This window comes from Nyctibius grandis, chromosome 6 (assembly GCF_013368605.1).
Source record: "Nyctibius grandis isolate bNycGra1 chromosome 6, bNycGra1.pri, whole genome shotgun sequence".
Taxonomy (NCBI): domain Eukaryota; kingdom Metazoa; phylum Chordata; class Aves; order Nyctibiiformes; family Nyctibiidae; genus Nyctibius; species Nyctibius grandis.
Window position 1 is genome coordinate 49,484,321 of NC_090663.1, and position 20,000 is coordinate 49,504,320.

General features: G+C 38.6%; 1 protein-coding gene across 1 annotated transcript; it reads right to left on the reverse strand.

Annotated features, from left to right (window-relative positions):
* Nucleotides 1–138: 138 nt before the first annotated feature.
* On the reverse strand, nucleotides 139–19,827 carry ETFDH (electron transfer flavoprotein dehydrogenase). The gene is made up of 13 exons (XM_068403577.1): nucleotides 19,718–19,827; nucleotides 17,404–17,550; nucleotides 16,364–16,593; nucleotides 15,347–15,428; nucleotides 14,936–15,054; nucleotides 14,538–14,615; nucleotides 11,694–11,840; nucleotides 9,760–9,900; nucleotides 7,622–7,765; nucleotides 3,856–4,024; nucleotides 1,840–2,022; nucleotides 1,265–1,486; nucleotides 139–954 (listed from the first exon to the last, which is right to left on the reverse strand). The coding sequence occupies exons 1-13, from the start codon at nucleotides 19,749–19,751 to the stop codon at nucleotides 791–793; spliced, it is 1,860 nt and encodes a 619-aa protein (XP_068259678.1). The 5' UTR covers nucleotides 19,752–19,827; the 3' UTR covers nucleotides 139–790.
* Nucleotides 19,828–20,000: the final 173 nt, after the last annotated feature.

The window sequence follows — 20,000 nt, forward strand, 5'->3', positions numbered from 1 at the left end:
TCTTTTTTTAAGCTGTAGTAACTTGTGTTTTGTAACTCAGGTGTTCCTAATGTGTAAATCAGTAGTGATTTCAGTTTTGCTGCTTAATAGTTAGTGCTTCTTAAGAAGCTTGGTTTAACACTAAGACAATTTAGGCAGTTTCTGTTACAGTTTTTATTTGAGCAGGCCTGATTTCTTGTAAGAAATAAAAATGCTGGTAAGACACACAATGAAGGTGCAAGTATTACACTTTTTTTTTTTCAACCGCTTTACAGGTTGTATTGCAGAGGGGCTCCCTATTGTCATCAGGGGGAAAAAAAATCTGTCAATTTGATGTAAAATGTGTAACACTTAAAAGCAGTGACAATTTTCTAGACTGATGTATTTTCCCTACTGCAGGGTAGGATTACATATAGTATATCAACTCCAGATAGAGAGAGAAAATACTTTTTTCTCAAGGGTAGGTGCTAAATTCTTCCACCATACCCACAGTTCTGGATATGGCTCCTCTTACCACTGAAGTTCAGCAATAAATTCAAGATCCAAAGTTCCTCTGTCAGTCTGAGAAGAACTTTCTTCTGCCTGCCACACAAGTTCTGTAAGGAAGTTATATTTAAATAAGGCTTAGGGTTTAACCAGAAGGCACCGACTTTCTATTTAATGCAACAGTCATACCTAAAATTCAGAATGGCACATTAGCCTCAAATTCTTTAACATTCAAGTCAGTGCTGTACTTTAATTACAATGCAGCATAAAATACTCCAACTTATTTGTTTGTGATCAGAAATCACCGAATAGACTTCCTGTCAGTTTACATCCCATTATAAGCTGGTCCTCCTCCACCTTCAGGCACTACCCAGTTAATGTTCTGACTTGGGTCTTTAATATCACATGTTTTGCAGTGGACACAGTTCTGAGCATTTATCTGTAGTCTTGATCCTTCTCCTGTTTCCAAAGGGATATATTCATAAACTCCTGTGAAGAGCAAAAGAGAGCTATCACTTCACTGAACAGTTTCCCCCTGCATGTATACTCTACTACTTACCAGCAAGCATAATGAAGTATATTACTAGTGTAATTCAACTGCCTTCTTCCATGTTTACTAATTATTTTGTCATGAAAGTACTGTTAATGTATTTTAAGACCTGCACTTGAACCCTCTTCTAGAAGGAGGATTGGGATAGAATGCTTGAAGTAAGTCAGTAGTAGGCCAGGTGTACTCTTCCTGAAGTACTTAGTTTTTCAACTTGCAAAAACAGCTCAGACACACATTTTTATTACCTACCTGCTGGACAAAATCTTTGTTCCGGTCCATCAAATACTGCCAAATTCCTGCTCACAGGGATGCTGTCATCTTTGAGAGTTAAATGAGCAGGCTGGTCGTGTTCATGGTTTGTACCACTTAAAGCGACAGACGACAGGAGATCGAAACTGATTTTTCCATCAGGCTTTGGGTATTCAATAGGTGTGCAATCTTTGGCCGGCTTGAGCTGAGCAAAATCTGGTCCTAAATATATTTTTAGTAAATAAGTTTCAGTATAGAATTACTGTAATTTGCGGTTACTCAAGAACAATTTAATTAAGCTATTTTAACTTCCCTTGTCATTAGAATGAAGTATTTCATAAAAGGTAACCTCTTTCATGAAAGAAAAAGCTTTGCTAAGTAGAATAGTGTTTCAGTGTCTTCATTTACATTATCTGCTAGGTAACAGGACAGCATCTGCTTCACTGCCTTATCATTGATTTCTTTTCTACACTTTATGGCCTCGCCACTTGACCAGATGTGCTCTAGCTTCAACTAAGACCAGAAAAGACCGAAATACACGTTTAGTATCTTCTTTCAAGAGATAACGAAATTACCTGGATGTTTTAATGTCCATGGTTCCATTCCTCTCAGTATCCAATAAAATATACCTGTGTAAACCATTCCTCCATACACACCAAGGAAGCTATGGCAGGACGGTCGGATGTTTCTAACTGCATACAGCTCTTTCCAGACCCAGGACTTTTTCAGGTTCTCTTCATATTCTTGCACATCAAGTCCTAAGGCAGTACATTACTTGTTAGGTACCTACAGTACATAAAGACTATCCTTGAAATAAATAATTGCTGAATAAAGGCAATTGTTATCAACAAAGGCAGCAAAATGAGAATTTCAGGATAGCAACCTAGGAATATACTAGACAATGGATTTCAGCCTCTTGAAGAGATCTGTTTTGTTGGCAGTTATCAGCAGATACCTACTGCTCCTTCACAGCTTCTACTGAATGACACACAAGGAGCATTAAATTGCCTCAAACCTCAGCACAATATAAAGATAACCAGCCAGGTGGTTATATTGGCATCTGTATGGGAAAACAGCTACTCGCTCATAGAATCAAAGAACAGATCAGCAGAGTTTACTTGTGATCCAGGAGCCAGGTTTGTAATTTTAATGTGAAGTTCAAAAGCTTTCCCTTTACAAGTTATGCAACCACAAACATTCTGATTTCAGTAACTATGACTATGGCCCAATGGATGATGCCAGTGCTAGAGAACAATTTTTCTCCCTTTGTAATCAGCAAGTTTATGAGATATATATTAGACCACAAACTTTTGATTTAAACTCTTTGATTGTATTCTTTACAAATACTAGACATTGCACACTTGACATGACACATCTACTGCAGTGGAGTTAAAGCCAAGTAATTATCTTGGAAAAAAATGTTTCTTCAAATGAAAGTTTTCTGACAGCTTCCCTTTCACCATTCTCCATGACTACTGTACAGGAATAGATGTTCCAAATAATAAGTTTTAATCCTTGCCTATATGTGAAAACATGCTTCAGTCCATGTTTTTTGTCTCGCATAAGGCTCTGAAAAAAGCTCCTTACCTATGCGCAGAGAAGAAAGTGGGCTGTAATATTCTACTGTCTTGATGAAACTGGAAGCAGCTTATATAACCCGTCCATAATCAAACAAGAGTGGCACACTACCCAATAAGAGTGTTTATTGTTTCTGATGGGTTCTAAGCATTTTACCCTGTTATACTAGTTGAAGTTTTAATTGTTCAGCATACCCTCTGTGGCAACGCGTATTGCATGTTTCAGCTGAATGAGAGCTCACTAGGACTGAATCCACCACTAGAGAGAAGAGATTTCTAAGATGATAATCATGTGGCACCTGGCTATAGTGTCCATCTCCAGAGTGACTGCAATTCTAGTTGGGTTCTCTCTTTGTACAGTCTTTGTTAACAGATTCAAGGGAACAACCAAGGCTTAAATAACTCGCTACAATGCCATCAGGATCAGGTGATTACTTCAACGTGCTTGCATTACATATAATAGGAAATACACATAGTCTCAAACTGAGCAGACTATAAAATTAAAGACAGCAGAGGACTGAAGGAAAAAAGTATCCTACGGATTAACAAAACAGTAAAGAGCAAACCTGAAAAATCTCACCCTGTTTTGCTTACATTTAATCGGTTCCTTTTAATTTTTTTCTCTCTCATTCTGTAGTCTTTCAGTAACACTTTTTGAATCATAAAGTGCTAATTTTTAACATATTTGTAGGAATTAAATATATACTATTCTTGTTAACTTATACAGGAAGCATAAGCTTAATTTTCAGATGCTCGTTAGAGGCATATTTTTGTTCCAGCAGTAGGATCAATACTTAAGAATAACTAAGCAAAACTATTAGTTTCTTTCTTTCTTAAATCATTTAACAGTATAAATAGTAAAAAAGCAACAGATATCTTTTTAAACCACCACACTCAGTTCATGATATATTTGCATTCCCAACTAATTCCTTCAGACACATTTAGTTACTGCTAAACTGTTGGTGGTTCCAACTGAACACAAGGTAATTACAAATCAAAGTACAGCGATCTTACCTATTGTCTTTGACTGGAGATTTTCATTGATTAATTGGCTAAAGATGGCTTCCGAAGCCAACATGCCGCTTTTCATCGCGGTATGTGTCCCTTTGATCTTAGGAACATTCATGAGTCCAGGACTGCAACCAATTAATAATCCACCTGGGAAGGTGAGTTTGGGTATTGACTGAAGAAGAAACAGAAAGGTAGTTTGGTAGGTTGGTTTTGTTTTTTTAAAGTGAAAATAACGTTCTGGAATTGAAACCGACAAGAGGCTGGAGTGTCCTTGACATTTTTAGACTTGCATGTGCACTATCTAAAAATACATCAGAGTTACTCCACTTAATCAAGGAATTTTGGCATAGTAAGCAAATAAGAATACAGCCATTGTACTGGGGCTCAGTATAAAATAATGACAAGACAACGTTTCCTTATATCTTCTCTCCAGTTGCTTTGTCTGCAACAAGACTGTGGTAATGTCACCCGCAGATGCTGTTCTCCTCCTTCAAGTTTAAGTGAATTCTTTAAAAAAAAAAGATTTGTGTTGCGGTTTTCCACACAGTCAGTCGTATGCATCTCATCTAACTTGGTGCTTTTTTCCACAAATCTTTTCTATGAACCTGCATAGTGCCCCCCCCCGCGCCCCCCTCCAGGTCTCCTTTATTTTAGAAGTTGGTCAGCAGCCAACAAATACATTTTTGGTGCAAAATCATTGTCTAACTCCTGTAAGAAGCCAACTCAGACCTAAAACAGCCAGATGATTTGCAAACATCAGATCTATAGCATTAACATACTATGTTTTATGCCTATATTAACTAAGGAATACCTCAACTATCAAGATAGTAATTCTCACCCTCATTCAATGAGATTAGGATTTTAGACACGGAAGAGCTTCAAAACACAGATTGACTGCAGCACTTTGAGCAGAAAGCTGTGATCAAATCCTAGGTCTGAAATTGCTGAAGCTACATTATGAACCTAGCGTTCCTCTGAAAGTCTTTAGTACTGAGCAGCGCTTGTGAATCTAGCATCCTGCTTTTATTAAAGCTGCCTGAAATAATTAATTTTTTAATAGCCTAAATAATTTGACCCCAAACAAGCAGTTTTATTTCATGAAAAATATAAAAAAAAATGTATCCCGTGGAATTCAAGATGATCTGAAACAAACATATGTTTCTTCTGCTTGTTCAATTGTTACCTGTTTGCTATTCACCCAGGCTGGCCACTTTTCCATATTCATATAGTGGTCAATAAAAAAAAAAGTTGTACTACATAGCATTTCCCCTGTGTTTTGGGCAATTTGTTTAATTACCAACTTAGTGATTTGGTTCGTAGGAAAGGTAATTTAGGCTGAAAACACAACTACAACTTTTACCTTACTTTTCAGAAGTCATAAGTTCAGCTACATAACAGTATTTCAAAGTAATTAAGTATGTAGGATGGCCTCTTTTCACAAGACCTCTGGCTGAAAACAGTTATTCTGTCATATCTGTTAGGATGCAATGATGCAGCACTGACATAAGCATAGAAAGATTTCTTGATTGACTCTTTGAATTACATAAAAAGATCAAGTATTTTTCTTCTGTAACAACTGTTTCACTGGATAGGTTCTTAGTGACCAACATACTGTCAAAGGATAAATGAGATTAGTCATATAACACAAAAGGTGACACACATACTGCAGCTTTGTTAGTAATTATTAGTAGTAGTACTATGGCACTTGGTGTCTGTTTTCACAGTCAGTTTATCGAGTTGAAGGAACACATCATGCCAGCGTGGCACAAGCCCTCCCTGCCCCTGAGATACAGGGTGAGATCCTTTCAACCTCGAGCACCTGAAGAAGCCACCACCCTCCTAGCAGCAAACAGACAAAACAAGGCTGGTTTGGAGGTTTTGAGAAAGGAAGAAGGGGAGACTCCTGCTCCCTGCAGAGTCCTCTCCGCCAGCACACAGGGAACCACACGTTCTCCTCCCCTTAGCTCAGCTCAGGGTTGAAAATCTGTTTGAGTGTAACGTTTGACACTTGCACAGGCCATCAATATGAAGGTTTTTCCCCTGATATTCATAATATACATTGCTCAACAACAGCAACACCTTTTATTTTTTCCACAAAACTCTTAAATCTTTTCAAAGTTTTTGATAAAATAGAGACAAAACAGGTTGCATGGGAATTTCTTAATTTTAAATGCTTGATTTTGCAATTTTAATAAACAAAAGTAATAAAAGCTATGTAGATGTAGTCCATTAAACTCTGTACCCTCCCTCCAGATACTCCAAAAAGCTACAAATTCAGGAAAACATCCAAGAGCACTCTCTCTCTCACACCAACTTAGTATCACTATATGTTAAAGACTAAAGAACATGGTCATAAGGTTATCTATAAGAAACAAAAAAGTTTAGATTGATGGTAATTTTATACACCTATTTGATGCAATACTGTCACCAAAACGAAAACTGGAGCTACAGAATGACTTACATAAGAAAATATTCCTGGACTCCAGTAATGCAAATGAGTCAGACTGCTACAGTTATTAATCAAAGCAAGACATGCAAAAGAAGAGCTAATCTTAAAAATGTTCCTAAGTGACTCATCAATAAAGCTTTTTTTTACTGAAAGCGTGTATTAAAAACAGCCATTTCAAAGTGTGACTTCATCGTTAACTAGACAATTCTACGTACACGAAATAATAAAAAAAAACAAAAAACAAAAACCATGCTTTTATATTAGGAACAGTGCAAAGTAAGTGACATGTTGTTTTAAGTCCAGCAAAGAAGTCCAAAGATTAGGCAGAGATGTGCAAGAGCTGTAGTCCTACTGTCCGTGTAACTTAGCACAAACAACATCTGTAAGTGACTTAAAAGAACCATGTTCTTTCAGCCGTATGTTTCAAGCACTATAAGAAATATGCAACTGAAGTCACAATCTGGCTCCTTCATCAAAGCCAGAAATTCAGTAATGACTATCTGTGATAGAGAAACCAGCACACACGGTGGAAAGAGAAGCCCCTCTTGTATAAAAGTCTAGATTAAAACATCTTGGCATTTTGTGTCTTATCTGTGTTAGTAATGGTTTCTGAAATAAGCTAGTAACACCGTCGTGTTACAACATCATATGACATATTTCCACTTGAGAGTGGACAAAGTAATCAACCTGCAGACTGATTAAATGTGTATCACAGGTGGCACCAAGAAGTTGCTTCACAAACCCACAAGACTCAGTCCCAGGCATGCACACTGGTGTCAAAGCCTAATTCCACGAGGCTGTGACAAGAGTTATGCTGCTGCTGAAATTCTACTTGTATTGCAAAAGCTGCACAAAGCCACGTTTATACCGAAGAGGAGATTCAAAAAAGAAAGACAAAGTAGTCAGAGAGCAGAGTGGAATGGCCCTCCCCCCAGGCTGTGGATCATGAACACAGGTTAGTTCTAAGTTCCCAGATGAGTGGTGCTACCCTCTCTTCCCCAGGGTTCCAGGCACAACAAAGAATTACCTGTAGCTTCTTTGCTGCTGAACACATTTGATTGCAATATAAACTCTACTTTATATTTCATTTAGAAAATAAAGTGACTATGTCAGAAGATTTTTAGTATGACAGAGCCTAAGCCTAGCAAATCTCAGCAGCCAGTATCCAGCAAGGTAACAAGGCTTTTCTGTCCAGCAAAACTTTTGGCCTTATTAATCTTTATTATAGTTCAGTCGTTTCCCAACAGCATGCAACCCGTATCTACAGCACTAAAAGCACGGCCATAGAGAACTCAAAGTAAAGAACTTAATGAAAGTTACCTGGAAACCTCCTTCATTTAATGCTCTGGCACCATAGGCAATCCTTGTTCCACCCTCCAAAGTAGGCTGTACACTAGGATGGTGTTTCCACCTCTGAAACTCCCTAAATGGATTCAAATAGGGATTTTGATAATCTAAACCAACCTTAAAGAAAAAAAAAGGTGCAACATCAATGAAAATAAAGTATGAAATTTCAAGAAAAGTTTGAAAAGAAAACAATCACATATTACCACATCAACTCTTCAAATCTACTTTATACTAAACCAACCTCAGGATCTTTCTACTTAAAGAAACTACTGTCAAAAATACATTTTATTAACAGTATAGTAGAAGCAAATTTGAGAATTTGCTGCTGTAAGACTGTTCTCTGCCCTACCTGAAACCTGAAGCATGGAAAATAGAGTTGCATTGTAACCACCTTCCATCTGTCTTAGAAATAAAATAGTGAAATTAAATTAAATATGGTTTAGTGGGCAGGATAAGCATGAAAACTTGTTTTAAATTTGTGTTTCAAAACATCTTTGCCCTAGAAAAGCTGGAAGGAGAGGTAAACAATTATTTCTAGATAGTTATGTCCTTGTCATCACATATTTTGAACAGTTCTTCACATCGTTTAGCGGAGTCAATTATCATTTCCAATTAGGTGATCCATTGTAATAAAGCACAGGGGAGCAAAGACAAAAGCAGAAAATGGGGGAAAAAGACTTTGCCAATTGGCTGGATACCCAGGATTCTTATCTTATGCATTTGAGAATTTGTCCAAAGAGTACTCTGCATTTCCCATCTTTAGTATACTCTTAAAAGGACTTATGTTGCCGAATTTTCTCTTTTGCAAAAGGGATTATTTCTGGTTCCTGTAAGCTTTATTTGAGACAAATAACAAAATATATCATGAGTCAGTGACAAACAGTACCTTGATTTCTCTGGCTGCTTTTAGAGCACTGCTTGCATCTACTTTCCTTGCTAGATAAAATTAATGAACAATTTTCAAAATAAGTGGAAGATAATTCTACAAGAATCAGCTCAGACTGACATAGGTGTAAAGTTCAAAGACAAAAAAGTGCTTGTATGTTCACACAAAAGTTGATTTTCTCCTACCTGAACTGGAGATAATATGAGCATTACCGATTACCATTCTCTGTAAGAATCAAAGCTGTCTACCCTTCTAAAAACAAACAGAATTTGAAAGCCTACTGTCTGTACTTATTAATTCCAGTATTAGAAATCTGCATACGACAAGTATGCATGTCTGAGAAAAGCTAACAAGTTTTTTTTCAATGTTTCTTACAAAATGGTTAGACAAAAATAGTGTTTTCACCCACACACAGACACTCTGGAATCCTTCTGAAATCTAGGAGACCAAAGAGTCACCTCAATCCCATGCTGCTAGAAGTCCAGACCGTGTCCCTGACTCTTACAACATCTGTGTGTAAAGCACACGCACAGGATAAATAGCGCATGAGTCACTTAGGACTTTAGGTGCTAGAAAAACATTTCCTACCATTGCTCCTTGCATCACTGGCTGGCAGAACAACACAGTTTCTCTAGTGATCTCAGTGCTTCTGATAAAGAGGCAATAAGAAGGAAGAAGCTGCCTGTCCAATTCAGAAAGACAGTTGCTAAAAAGGGCAAGGCGAACAGGGGTGAAGAATGTTAAGAACAAACTGAAGATCTCAGAAGTGGCAGGGATGCTCCTTGTGGAACTGCAGATTGCTTCCACTTTATAAGCTTCTCTCATTAACTTCCTACGCACCCAAGGATGATACACGAATGAGGAAAACAGAATTGTACAAAGTGTACATGATTTAGAAGTTTCCTAATTTGCAAAAATTTTGCAAGCACAGTTTTGATTAATTATCTGGTTTTGGCTTTACCAAAATTTGTTTGGTTTGCAAAAAAAACGTATTTGTTAAGTTTTTCATTTTGTTCTAAATAAAAGACACTGGATTAAAGACAGATTAATATGACAAATTAACCTTCCCTAATATGGGAATATGCACACTTAAGACTGAGAAAGTACTAAATTTATTCTGTTGCTATTCTTGTGTTTTCATCTTCACGTAAAACACAGAAAAGAAATTGCATAAAATGAAGACTAAATAACAACAAACAAGCATGAAAAAAACAACTTCACTTACCACAAATCCAAGAGCAACTAAAGGTTCACCCTCATTTAAGTGATAAAGAAAGGATCCTCCATATGTATGTCTGTCTAAAGGCCAGCCTACAGTATGTTCTACTCTTCCTGGTTTCCATTTCTTTTCATCAATAGTCCATAACTGAAATGAATATCACCAAAAAATTACTTTATATTGCAAAGTAATGGCCTTTCAATAATATAATAAAAGACAAACACACAATTAGATATAGAAGAAAAGTAATGTACTGCTATGACAATGCATAAATTCATACAGCAAAATACCAGGTAATAAGTACACTGGTTTTGGATTACCATTTAAGAATTTCCTAATACTTCTCTTTCTTGAAATGTTGCGCATCAGAAAACATGACTGACAGTCCAACACTATACCCAAAATTTTCATTCAACCACAAGATTCTCGATAGATACTTCTGCTAAGGACTACAACGCTTACACTGAGTTCTTTCTTTAAAACCATTATTTTTTCATATGAATCACTGCAATTTCCTCACAAGTTTTTCAAGGTCAGGGTTAACAATATGCCTGAGTTAATCTAAATATTTGGTGTCAAACACTGTGTCCTCTCTCTGCTTTCTCCTACACATCTCCAGTGCTCATCTGACCCATAGTGAACTCGCAGAAGCATCTTCATGTTTCCACTAGTGAGCCAATTTTCTGCTCATTTCACAAAGCATCTCTTCACTATGGAGTTACATGCCAGGTGCAGTCTAGTGACAGAAGGGCAGTTGAGAATCATTAGATCAGCTCAAGCATGGAGGGTACATCTATGTTAATGTTTCAGTTTAGATTAAGCAGCACATTTCTGAGGGGGACTCCTGACTGCTCCCACTTACTGTGCTTTGGTTCACATTGTACAGCAGCCATGGAACGCATGAACTGGATTCCTTTCACATGAAACTAAACCGTAAGACAGGCTCCAGAAGCCGACCTAAAGCATTCCAGCCACGAAAGGACACTCAGCCCATGGGAGTAGATCAGAGCTAGTCTGAAGTAAAAATAACCCTGAAATGTGCCTAGTATGGATATCACCTCATCAGCACCAACTATTTCACTTTACAGATCCATCCCTATTGGACCATACTATTTGCTAAAGCAGACACAGTCTCATCATCTGGAAGCAAAGGAACTCCACAGCAAAACTCTGCTTTAACGACAACTTAGGTATTAGAAATTGTAACTAAGACTATGTCATATGTAGGAACATTTACAGAGTGGTTATTCTCTACAGAAGTGTAAACTAATTATTTAACAAATGTTTTGTAGCTGCAAGCATGCGCTTAAAATAATAAATAAAGAATATGTTATAGTCAAACTCTGAACATATTCTAAATAATACAGCTCTTTTTCATGAGTGATATTTCCCCAAGTATAAAATATTTCAGAAAGGAAACCTGATCCTTATCCCAATTTTATAAGCCCAGTGAAGGGATTTTTGGGGAAAAAAAAAGGTCATCCAGAAGATGTTTCAGAGAGCAGGACTTATCATCTGGAACATCCCTCTTCTCTCTCTCTAATGAATATACAGAAAACCCATAAAAAGCTTTTCCTCCCCTCCTCAGGTACTAAACCCCCCTACAACTAGGCAACATGAATCCCTCTCATTTAGTGAAAGTACTGAAAACAGATTTCACAAATGAATGTAATTTGGAATCAAATTAAGACAGAGTGGATTCACAGGTACCTCTAGTTATTACACAGCTATCAGAGAAGAAGCAGCTGAAACAAAACAGTCAGGATATTCGAGGACCAGCTTCTCTGATCAGCTTCAGAATAGCAAAGATTCTGAAGTCTGAAAGTGTAACTCAAAATCTATCATTCTAATCTCTTACATAAATTAGCTTAAAAGCAAACAGAAACTACCTTATAGCTTCACAGTATTTTCCTTAATTGTAAAAATTATGCAGGTGATACCTCTTTCAGTCCAATGCCATAGCTCTGGGGTTGACAGCTGTCCCTTAGATTGTATTTTTTGTACAGCTGTTTGGCTAGATGTCCATGACAACCTTCAGCGAAGACTGTGACTTTAGCATGGAGTTCCAAGCCTCTTTCAAAGGTAGCCTGCAAAAGTAAGAGCACTTCATCAGCAGTTAGACCTGTGCCACACCAAACTTGTAGCAAGAACTTTGAGGGCAATAAAGAGGTTTTACACTACTTTGTGGCACTGCCCAGAACCTACAAATCATTGCAAGCTACGGCTCTAGTCCAGTTGTCTTTTCCACCTAACCATGATGCACCCCCAGCAAATCTTGTAAGGGAATTCCAGTTAAGCAGCACTACAGTGAATCGCCATTTTTTACTGAAAAAGAGAATCTTTTCCAGATCAGACAATACTTATATGACATCTGCTCATTCACATGGTGCAAAGGAACCCTGACAGAACAAAGAATCTTAACCTGTAGCTTCACACTTTAATTTTTGCTCATTAAGTCACATTACAATAAAACATTGTCCCACACACATATGTATGCCAGAGGCTAGAGAGAAACACCAGATCAGAAAAACCTGCATTAGCCCTGCCCCTGAAAGAATCTACTACCTCAGAATAAAGTTACTATAATAATATTACACCAATCTTACAAGGTAAAACATACAGTACAATTACACTAACATTAGGTATCATTATAAAAAACTTTCTCATAAAAAATTCCAACGAGATTCAGAGTAAGAGAAGTGGAACCAGTATACTCATATATGAGCAAGTCACCTACATATGTGAGCACGTTAGTCTAGATTTTCATTAGATTGTATTTGCAATGTAAGGTTACTAGATTTTAAACGTACATAACCTTGTAGGAGAAAAAAAACAAACTTAAAAAGAAGAAAAAAGCAGCAGGGAAAAAAAAGCTTGATTTGAGCCAGAAAGTTTAATGTCAAAAAAGCTCATGAGAACAATTTTGGATGAAGCCAGCCAGCAGTATGCAAAAAAAGCATCTCAAGGTAACTGTGCCTAAAGCCACCATAGGTCCAGGACAAGCTTATTGCTTTGGTTTTGAATTGTTTCTCAGGTGCAAGCTGCTTGTAGCTTACTGGTTGGAAACCTCTGAAAAAGGCTAGCAAATGAAAGTGTTCCCTCTAGTCGGGAATTACCTTTAAACAGGAGTTACAAGATTTTGCCAAATTTTTTGAGTATTCTTTGAATTTCTGATTGTCAATGTGAAAATGAATTAATCTTACAAAATACTAAGAGAACTACAGGGTCTTACTACTTGATCTAAAGCTTAAAAATATATACTCTCCAATTTGAAGTAGATTTATATAAAATCAATTAACTATAATTCCACATTGTAAATGTCAGAAATTACTGAAATATTTCAAATTCATTAATGTGCAAAGTTGTATATCACAGTTAACATTCTTCTCCAGCATCTACAAAAGAATTGACGTGTAACTTTTTACTGTTTATTTTTACCATTGGCATTTCTGTTTGATTGGTGGTGGCTGCAAGGTGAAACCCTAGTCACTAACAAGTCTATTTGATTAGGGTCTGTACAAACACATTGAAGATATCCTTGCCTTGAAGGTTATACAAACTACATTTATTTACCTGAACCTTTATATGCTGGAGGTAGTATCAGCTGACCTACCTGACAGTTAAAACACTTGAATACTCAAAAAGTTTGCAGTAGTGGCACACTAATTACATACATTAAAGAAGTTAATACACATGTTCTTCCAGAATAAATGAAAAAAAAAAATAGGTTTTGAGAATGCTTTTTAAAAAAAAAATCATATTTCCTTCCCACTTTAAAACCACCCCAAACCCACCCCCACCCCCGTCGTTATTAGGGCAGCAAGCAGTACGTGTCACTGGCGCCTCCTACTGGAGAAAACACACACCTGACAACAAGCATGTGCCCATCCCCTCCAGGGGACAATGTCATACTGGAAAAATATATTACTTTTCCCTGCCACCACTGCCTCCTCCATTGGCTATATTCCCTTAAAGCAAGAATAAGTTTTTTCTTCTCTTCCCCTGCCTTAAATGGGAAAAATAGCCCACATTTTTACGTGAAAGTAAATATCTCTTCGAAACTCCATGTAACTAGTAAGAAACCTTACAAAAGAAAGTAAATCTTAAGAAAAAAACTGTACCCAGAATTTCTGTAGCCAGATAATTCTGTATGAAAGTTGTTCTGAGTTATTCTGAGGTGTCAATTTAACTGTTCGTATTGCACCAGAAAGCGACATGCTTATCACAGGTTCTGGCTTCCACCAAAAACCAGCCAAAGAGGGCAGGAAGTAAACTTCTGGATACAGAAATGTGACCAACCAGCAAAAAGGTATAGAGATCCCGTGTGTACCTTGCCCCAACAAGGTAGACAGACTGTCAGCAAATGTGACTGCAGTTGTAAACATCAAAGAAAACAAATCAGCCAGAAGCACACTCTCTTACATGTTGCTACTTACCAGCTGGAAAACAGCTTTCTATTTCACCTTTTTTCTAGGAGTTCCTGGAATCCTTTCCTTTGTTTCCTAATTCCACATATGCCAAAGCACCCTTACAATATTTCCTTCAAGTCACCCTCAAACACACCTCCTTTCTGCAAAGGCTTTTTCACTAATCTTAGAAGTTTACAATGTTCTGAGACCAGAACGTTCAGGGGTAATTGATCCATTTAACATGCAGAGAGGGAAGCCAGGTACCGAATTTTATACTTTTTCTTGGGCTGTAGCAAGATTACTGATGGCACTAGAAGCAGATATGTCACAATTTCCATACTTAGGCCCCTAGTTATGGGGAAGATAGCTACTTACTTTAGGTGCTCCATCCTTTTGAATGCCTACATCATTAGTTGCTACTCCTTTCACGCTACCATCTTCATGAAAAAGAACCTTTGAAAATATTCGAACAAATAGACAAAAAAAAAACATTTTAATGATCTGTCATTTTAATCCATTTATAACAAGTTTTAATGCAGAACTTCTATTCACTACATCTTTAATGCTCAAACGTGAAGATTATGTGTTTATTAACATACTGTATGATCCACTTGCACTTTGCTGGATCTGGGCCAAGGAATTTAGACACTGAAACACAGTTTTCACAATACGCTTCTGTTAAGAGGAATGTTGTGAATGTATAAATAACTGGCAGTGGAGTGAATGGGGTTCCAAAAATGCTTTTCACACACACACACTGATGTCATTATTACCTCAGCTGCTGCATAGCCTGGATACACCTCAACACCCAAAGCTTCTGCTTGTTCACCAAGCCAACTCACAAAATTGCCCAGACGTACTATGTAATTTCCATGATTAACCATCGGAAGTCCTAGGCAAAAAAGACACACACACGTAAAACGTAGAACACTAAGCAAAGTAACAGAAATTGTATACATCACATGTCGTATCTTTTTCTACAACTACTATCTTCACAGTAATGTCACGTGTTGTTACAGCTGTTATCTACAGGGACCCTACCACTGGAAGCTGTTACATTCTACATACACTTGCTGTACTACATGAATCAAATCAATTGTTTCATTATCAAAACTGTTTCATTCATGGAAAAGTTGAAAAAGATACTGAGAAAGATTACTCTCTATCACCTCACCAAACTTTACCTGGAAGAATTGGCACTGGAATTCTATATTTCTTTGTTAAAATTCCAAACTTGTCTTCAGTTACAGGAGTATTAAGTGGAGCCTACATTAAAAAAAAAGAAAGTAGAAAGAGTACTGAGTTATGTTTTTCTACCCAATCCAACAAAACCAACATAAAATAAAATAAAATAAAATAAAATAAAATAAAATAAAATAATCTAACTGGCAGCCAATTAAAGGTTTAATAAAGCACTTCTATAGGAAAGTATCATAAGAGAGAAGATAAAGTACCTTATGAGGCAGTCATCAGGCAAGAATTAGCACAACTACTGAGGTAAAAAGCTGGAACAGGCCTTGCAAATCACTTCTGTAGTTTGTACGCAGGCTTGTACTACATCAATATTCTAGACCTTTCTACAGAAGGCAGCTCAACTTGCATGTTTAGCCCACTAAGACAAAACAACTAGTTGACAGCCCACTTCTTGCAGCTCCCAGGTGACAGCAGGCAGCCAGCTGCAAGTCGGATGGCTGTTCTGACAGAGATGGCAGCTCATCTCTTGCTATCCTCCCTCCTAAAAGCATCTTAGGCTTCTGTCACACCACCATGCCTGCACAAAAATCAGCGTGCTATGCATCATTTCCTGAGACTATGAAGAACTATTTTATAGAAGCAACAAGTCTGACATTGCTACAGATCTACCATCTTACTGCTCATGCACAGGAGCTGGATTCGGCACAAGCGCAGTGAGTGTGGTGCATCCCAGGATGCACCAGACATACTGAGGATATGCAGTAAGACTACTACAGAAAAGAGCAAAGGCCACAGCATATCTGTGTAGACACAAAAGTTTAGCATTGTCGAACTAGAGGAAACAGACTAAAAAGAAGGTACGGCTTTTTTGCTTTGTTAGATCAACATATTTTAAAATAGTATTAAGTACCAATGGTACCGAGGTACTAAGTCATAATAGAATGAGTCAGATATGGAGTTCATTACAAGCCAGCGATTAATTGCGGTGTTTATATGCTCATACACACCCCCCGCTCCTTCCAGTCCGGAAAGAGTTCTTCTAAGGACCTTGGCTCAAGACAAGCACCAGACAGCGTATGCGCACCAATCTGAGAAGCTTTTTCCACCAGACAAACACGTATTTCTTTGCTATGCTCAGCAGCTAACTGTTTGAGTCGAATAGCTGCAGAAAGACCCGCAGGGCCTGCTCCAACAATGACGACGTCAGCTTCCTCTGCAAATCTTTCCATGTTTACCCCTTTAATAGGAAAAAAGATAATAACATAAGCAAATCTCCAATTTCCCCCAACTTGTCTCTCACTAAACCTTGCTCTGTGATACTGGGTATCCCAGAAGCATTACTTTGCATAAAAGGAGGTTAAACATTCAACAGAATCACCACTTTAGTACTTGCAAGAGTGCAGAAGGACATCAGCATCCCAATGTAAATTAGCTCTTTTTAAGTTGCAAGGAGATCTACCATAAAAACATACACTCAATCTCTATGCACCATAAGTATCATCATAGAATGTTAAACTTAAGAGCCCAGTTGGCTACCTGTATCAAAGACACTCAGTGAAACTCTAGGTAAGGGAGAAAGCAAAGAAAAAAGACCCTTAGTCAGAACATGTGACTTTATTTTACACTAATTAATCAGTGTCTTTTCTGGAATTGAAGCCATTAAAATTGCTGAATGTAGAGACTGGAATGTCCAGAGATACATATTAATCTTATTTTCTCACAAACTCTCATGGTAACCAACTGAAAAAATCCAACAGATACATACCTGACAGAATTAAATCTTCTTGTGACAGTCATTAAAGCAAAAGCTGCTTATTTATTTTCTTTAAACAACTAGGATCAAGTTTAATCTGATCCCATTTTATAGAACTAAAGACACTCATTGTGAGATAGCAACCACAAAAATTCATTTGGAATATTAGTACTGTATTTAAGAGTACAGAATTTCTGTAAAAAGAAAAAAACAGCAACACATTTCAGTGTCTTTAAAACTGAGCAATAATAATAATACTAAAGAAGCTTTTAAAGAATGCATTTTTTCGCTTACCTTCCCATCGTTTGTCTTTGTCCCGAGGATGAATTGTATAATGCGTAGTTATGCGAGGCACAGAGGCAGTAGATGCACATCTTGCAATATGCAGTGACGGACGGCAGTTTCTCTTTATCAGCTTTAGAGCATGAAAGCACTGACGTGCTGCATAAACAATAAACAAATTTGTCAAATCAGTCATTTTCCAAATTTTTAGACTTTTCAGAGACACAAGCAGCCCAACAGATATGATAGCTCCCCCCCCAAAGGCTACCAGGTGATGTGAAGATGAGGAACCATAAACACAGATTTCTAAATTTTCAAGTTAAGAATGTGCTGTATCATTTTATATCAGAAAAAAAAAAAAAAAAAAGAGTAAAGCGCTTCTCCTGTAAGCATTCTTCACATAATACCACTCAATACACTGGCCAGCCATTTCTGACAGCTGATGGGATAACATGCATGTACACAGGTGAAACACATTTTAAGTTCCTATTTCATTTTGAACTTCAAAAGATTTATTTCAGAGTTCATTAAAAGTGACCAAACAACTGTAGAGATAGGACATGCAAGTTCATCTCTTCTGACATCTCAACACATGTTGAGACACACAGTTTGGGCTACTGATACTAGACAGTTTGTCTAAAGTAAATGTCATGGTCTACCATAAAAGCTCAGACTCAAACCCAAGTACACTTTAGCCAAACCTAGCAGTAGTAGATACAGTTAATCTTTACCTTTGCTGCAGACACCTTAATTGTTGCAAAAACAAATTAGAATTTCTTTTTAAGCAAATGGACCAAATGAAAGTTTAAAATGATCAAAATAGGACTCTGTTCAGAAGGGCTATTACACATCACATTCTTGTTCTAATTTTCCTCTTTCACAAAAAAACTATGAAGATGTGTGTGATTTGTACTCAGAAAACTAACACCAAAAATAGTTATAGTTAAAAGGTCTGTAAACTAATGCACCTTGACAGGTATTTTTCCTTTAAGGATTCACTTTCTCTAATTTCAGGGGTGAAGAAGGAGAATATTGTATTTAAAGTAGAGTATTTCTGCAAAAGTATGTAAGTAAAGTCACCAACATCCTATGACTGAAATGTTTTGTTGAGAATGGGGATTGGCAAGGCCAGCACAAATATCCTGCATTATAACTCTGCACAGTGACAGTCAGGATACTGGTCTCTACATACAAGGTAATAACTATTATCTACGTTGGTTTCTTAACAGCAGTTTTGTACTTAACCAACAAAATAAACACTATTATCATACCATCTCATGAGTCTTAGTTATCCTTTACCTGCAACTAGGCACAATCTGAGAACAAGTAATGTATTTTATAATACATTTTTATTTATAATACATATTTCTTCTCAGAAAGGGTCGTTAGACATTGGAACGGGCTGCCCAGGGAGGTGGTGGAGTCACCATCTCTGGATGTGTTTAAGAAAAGACTGGACATGGCACTTAGTGCCATGGTCTAGCTGACATGGTGGTGTCAGGGCAATGGTTGGACTCGATGATCCCAGAGGTCTCTTCCAACCCGATTGATTCTGTGATAAGCACGATAACAACTACATCTATACATATATATTAAAACAGGTCACCTTCATTTTTGAGATGTTTTTATTTGAGCAGAACTGATGGTACTATGAATTACACAGTAGAGTTAAAAAATGTCAATTATTTCACACACGCGCAAAATAAGTGAAATTCAGCTCAAAATACATGTGATAATTACAAAGGTAGGTCCAAACCCTGGACAGCCGGATTCTTCCCAGCGAGTGAACTGAACTTGTGCTTCCACGGGTACCGAGCGCTTACAGCCTCGCTAAGGGAATGTGGAACGCTTGCACGGAGCACTGCAAGCAATCTCTGAGAAGAAACTTTAATTTATCCTCCAGAACAGGTAATAGGTAGTATCACTCAAAAAAACCCTGTATTTTTTATGCACCACGTTACAGACAAATAAACGACGTTAATGACAGCCAGGCCGGACTCGGCCGGTGCTCACGCACCGCTCTGCCCCCCGCCGGGAGCACCTTCAGGCGGACAGAGGTCGCTGCGGCGGGGGGAGCCACGGCCCTGGCACCGCTGACAGCACCTGCCGCTCACCGTCCCCCGCCCGCAGGGTCCCCCGCTCCCGGCCCCGCCGCCCGGACACCCGCGCGTGCCCCAGCCGCGACCTTTGCTCTCCTTCCGCGCCGCGCCAGCCGCCGGCCCCGCCCCGCCCCACCCCACCCCACCCCGCCCCACCGAGCGGCGGCCGCCCCAGCCCCGTCCCCGCGGGACGCTCGGCCGCCCCCCGCTGCAAGCCGGAGCGTTACCTCGTCTGGAGGACGGACAGCGAGAGAGCAGCATGGCGGCGGCCCGCGGCCCCCGACCCGCCTCGGCACCCTCCGCTCCCCGCAGCCGCCCTGCGCACGCCCCCCCCCGGCCCCCGGCCACGCCGCGCCTGCGCACTCGGCTGCCGGCGACGGGGCGCCAGTCCCGCCCCCTCCCTGCGGCAGGACTACAGCTCCCAGAGTTCCCGGTGGCAAGGCCCGGCCCTACTCCCCTCGCGGGGCAACGGCTCCGGCCGGTGCGAACAGGTTCACTTGTCTAATATTG

Excerpts from the sequence above, each read along its gene's own strand:
- ETFDH (XM_068403577.1), bottom strand. The coding sequence starts at position 19,751 with ATGCTGCTCTCTCGCTGTCCGTCCTCCAGACGAG. Across the intron at positions 9,901-11,693 it reads ATGGCATTGGACTGAAAGAG|TTATGGACTATTGATGAAAA; the intron begins GTATCACCTGCA and ends TATTCATTTCAG. Across the intron at positions 955-1,264 it reads ACAAAGATTTTGTCCAGCAG|GAGTTTATGAATATATCCCT; the intron begins GTAGGTAATAAA and ends TGCTCTTCACAG.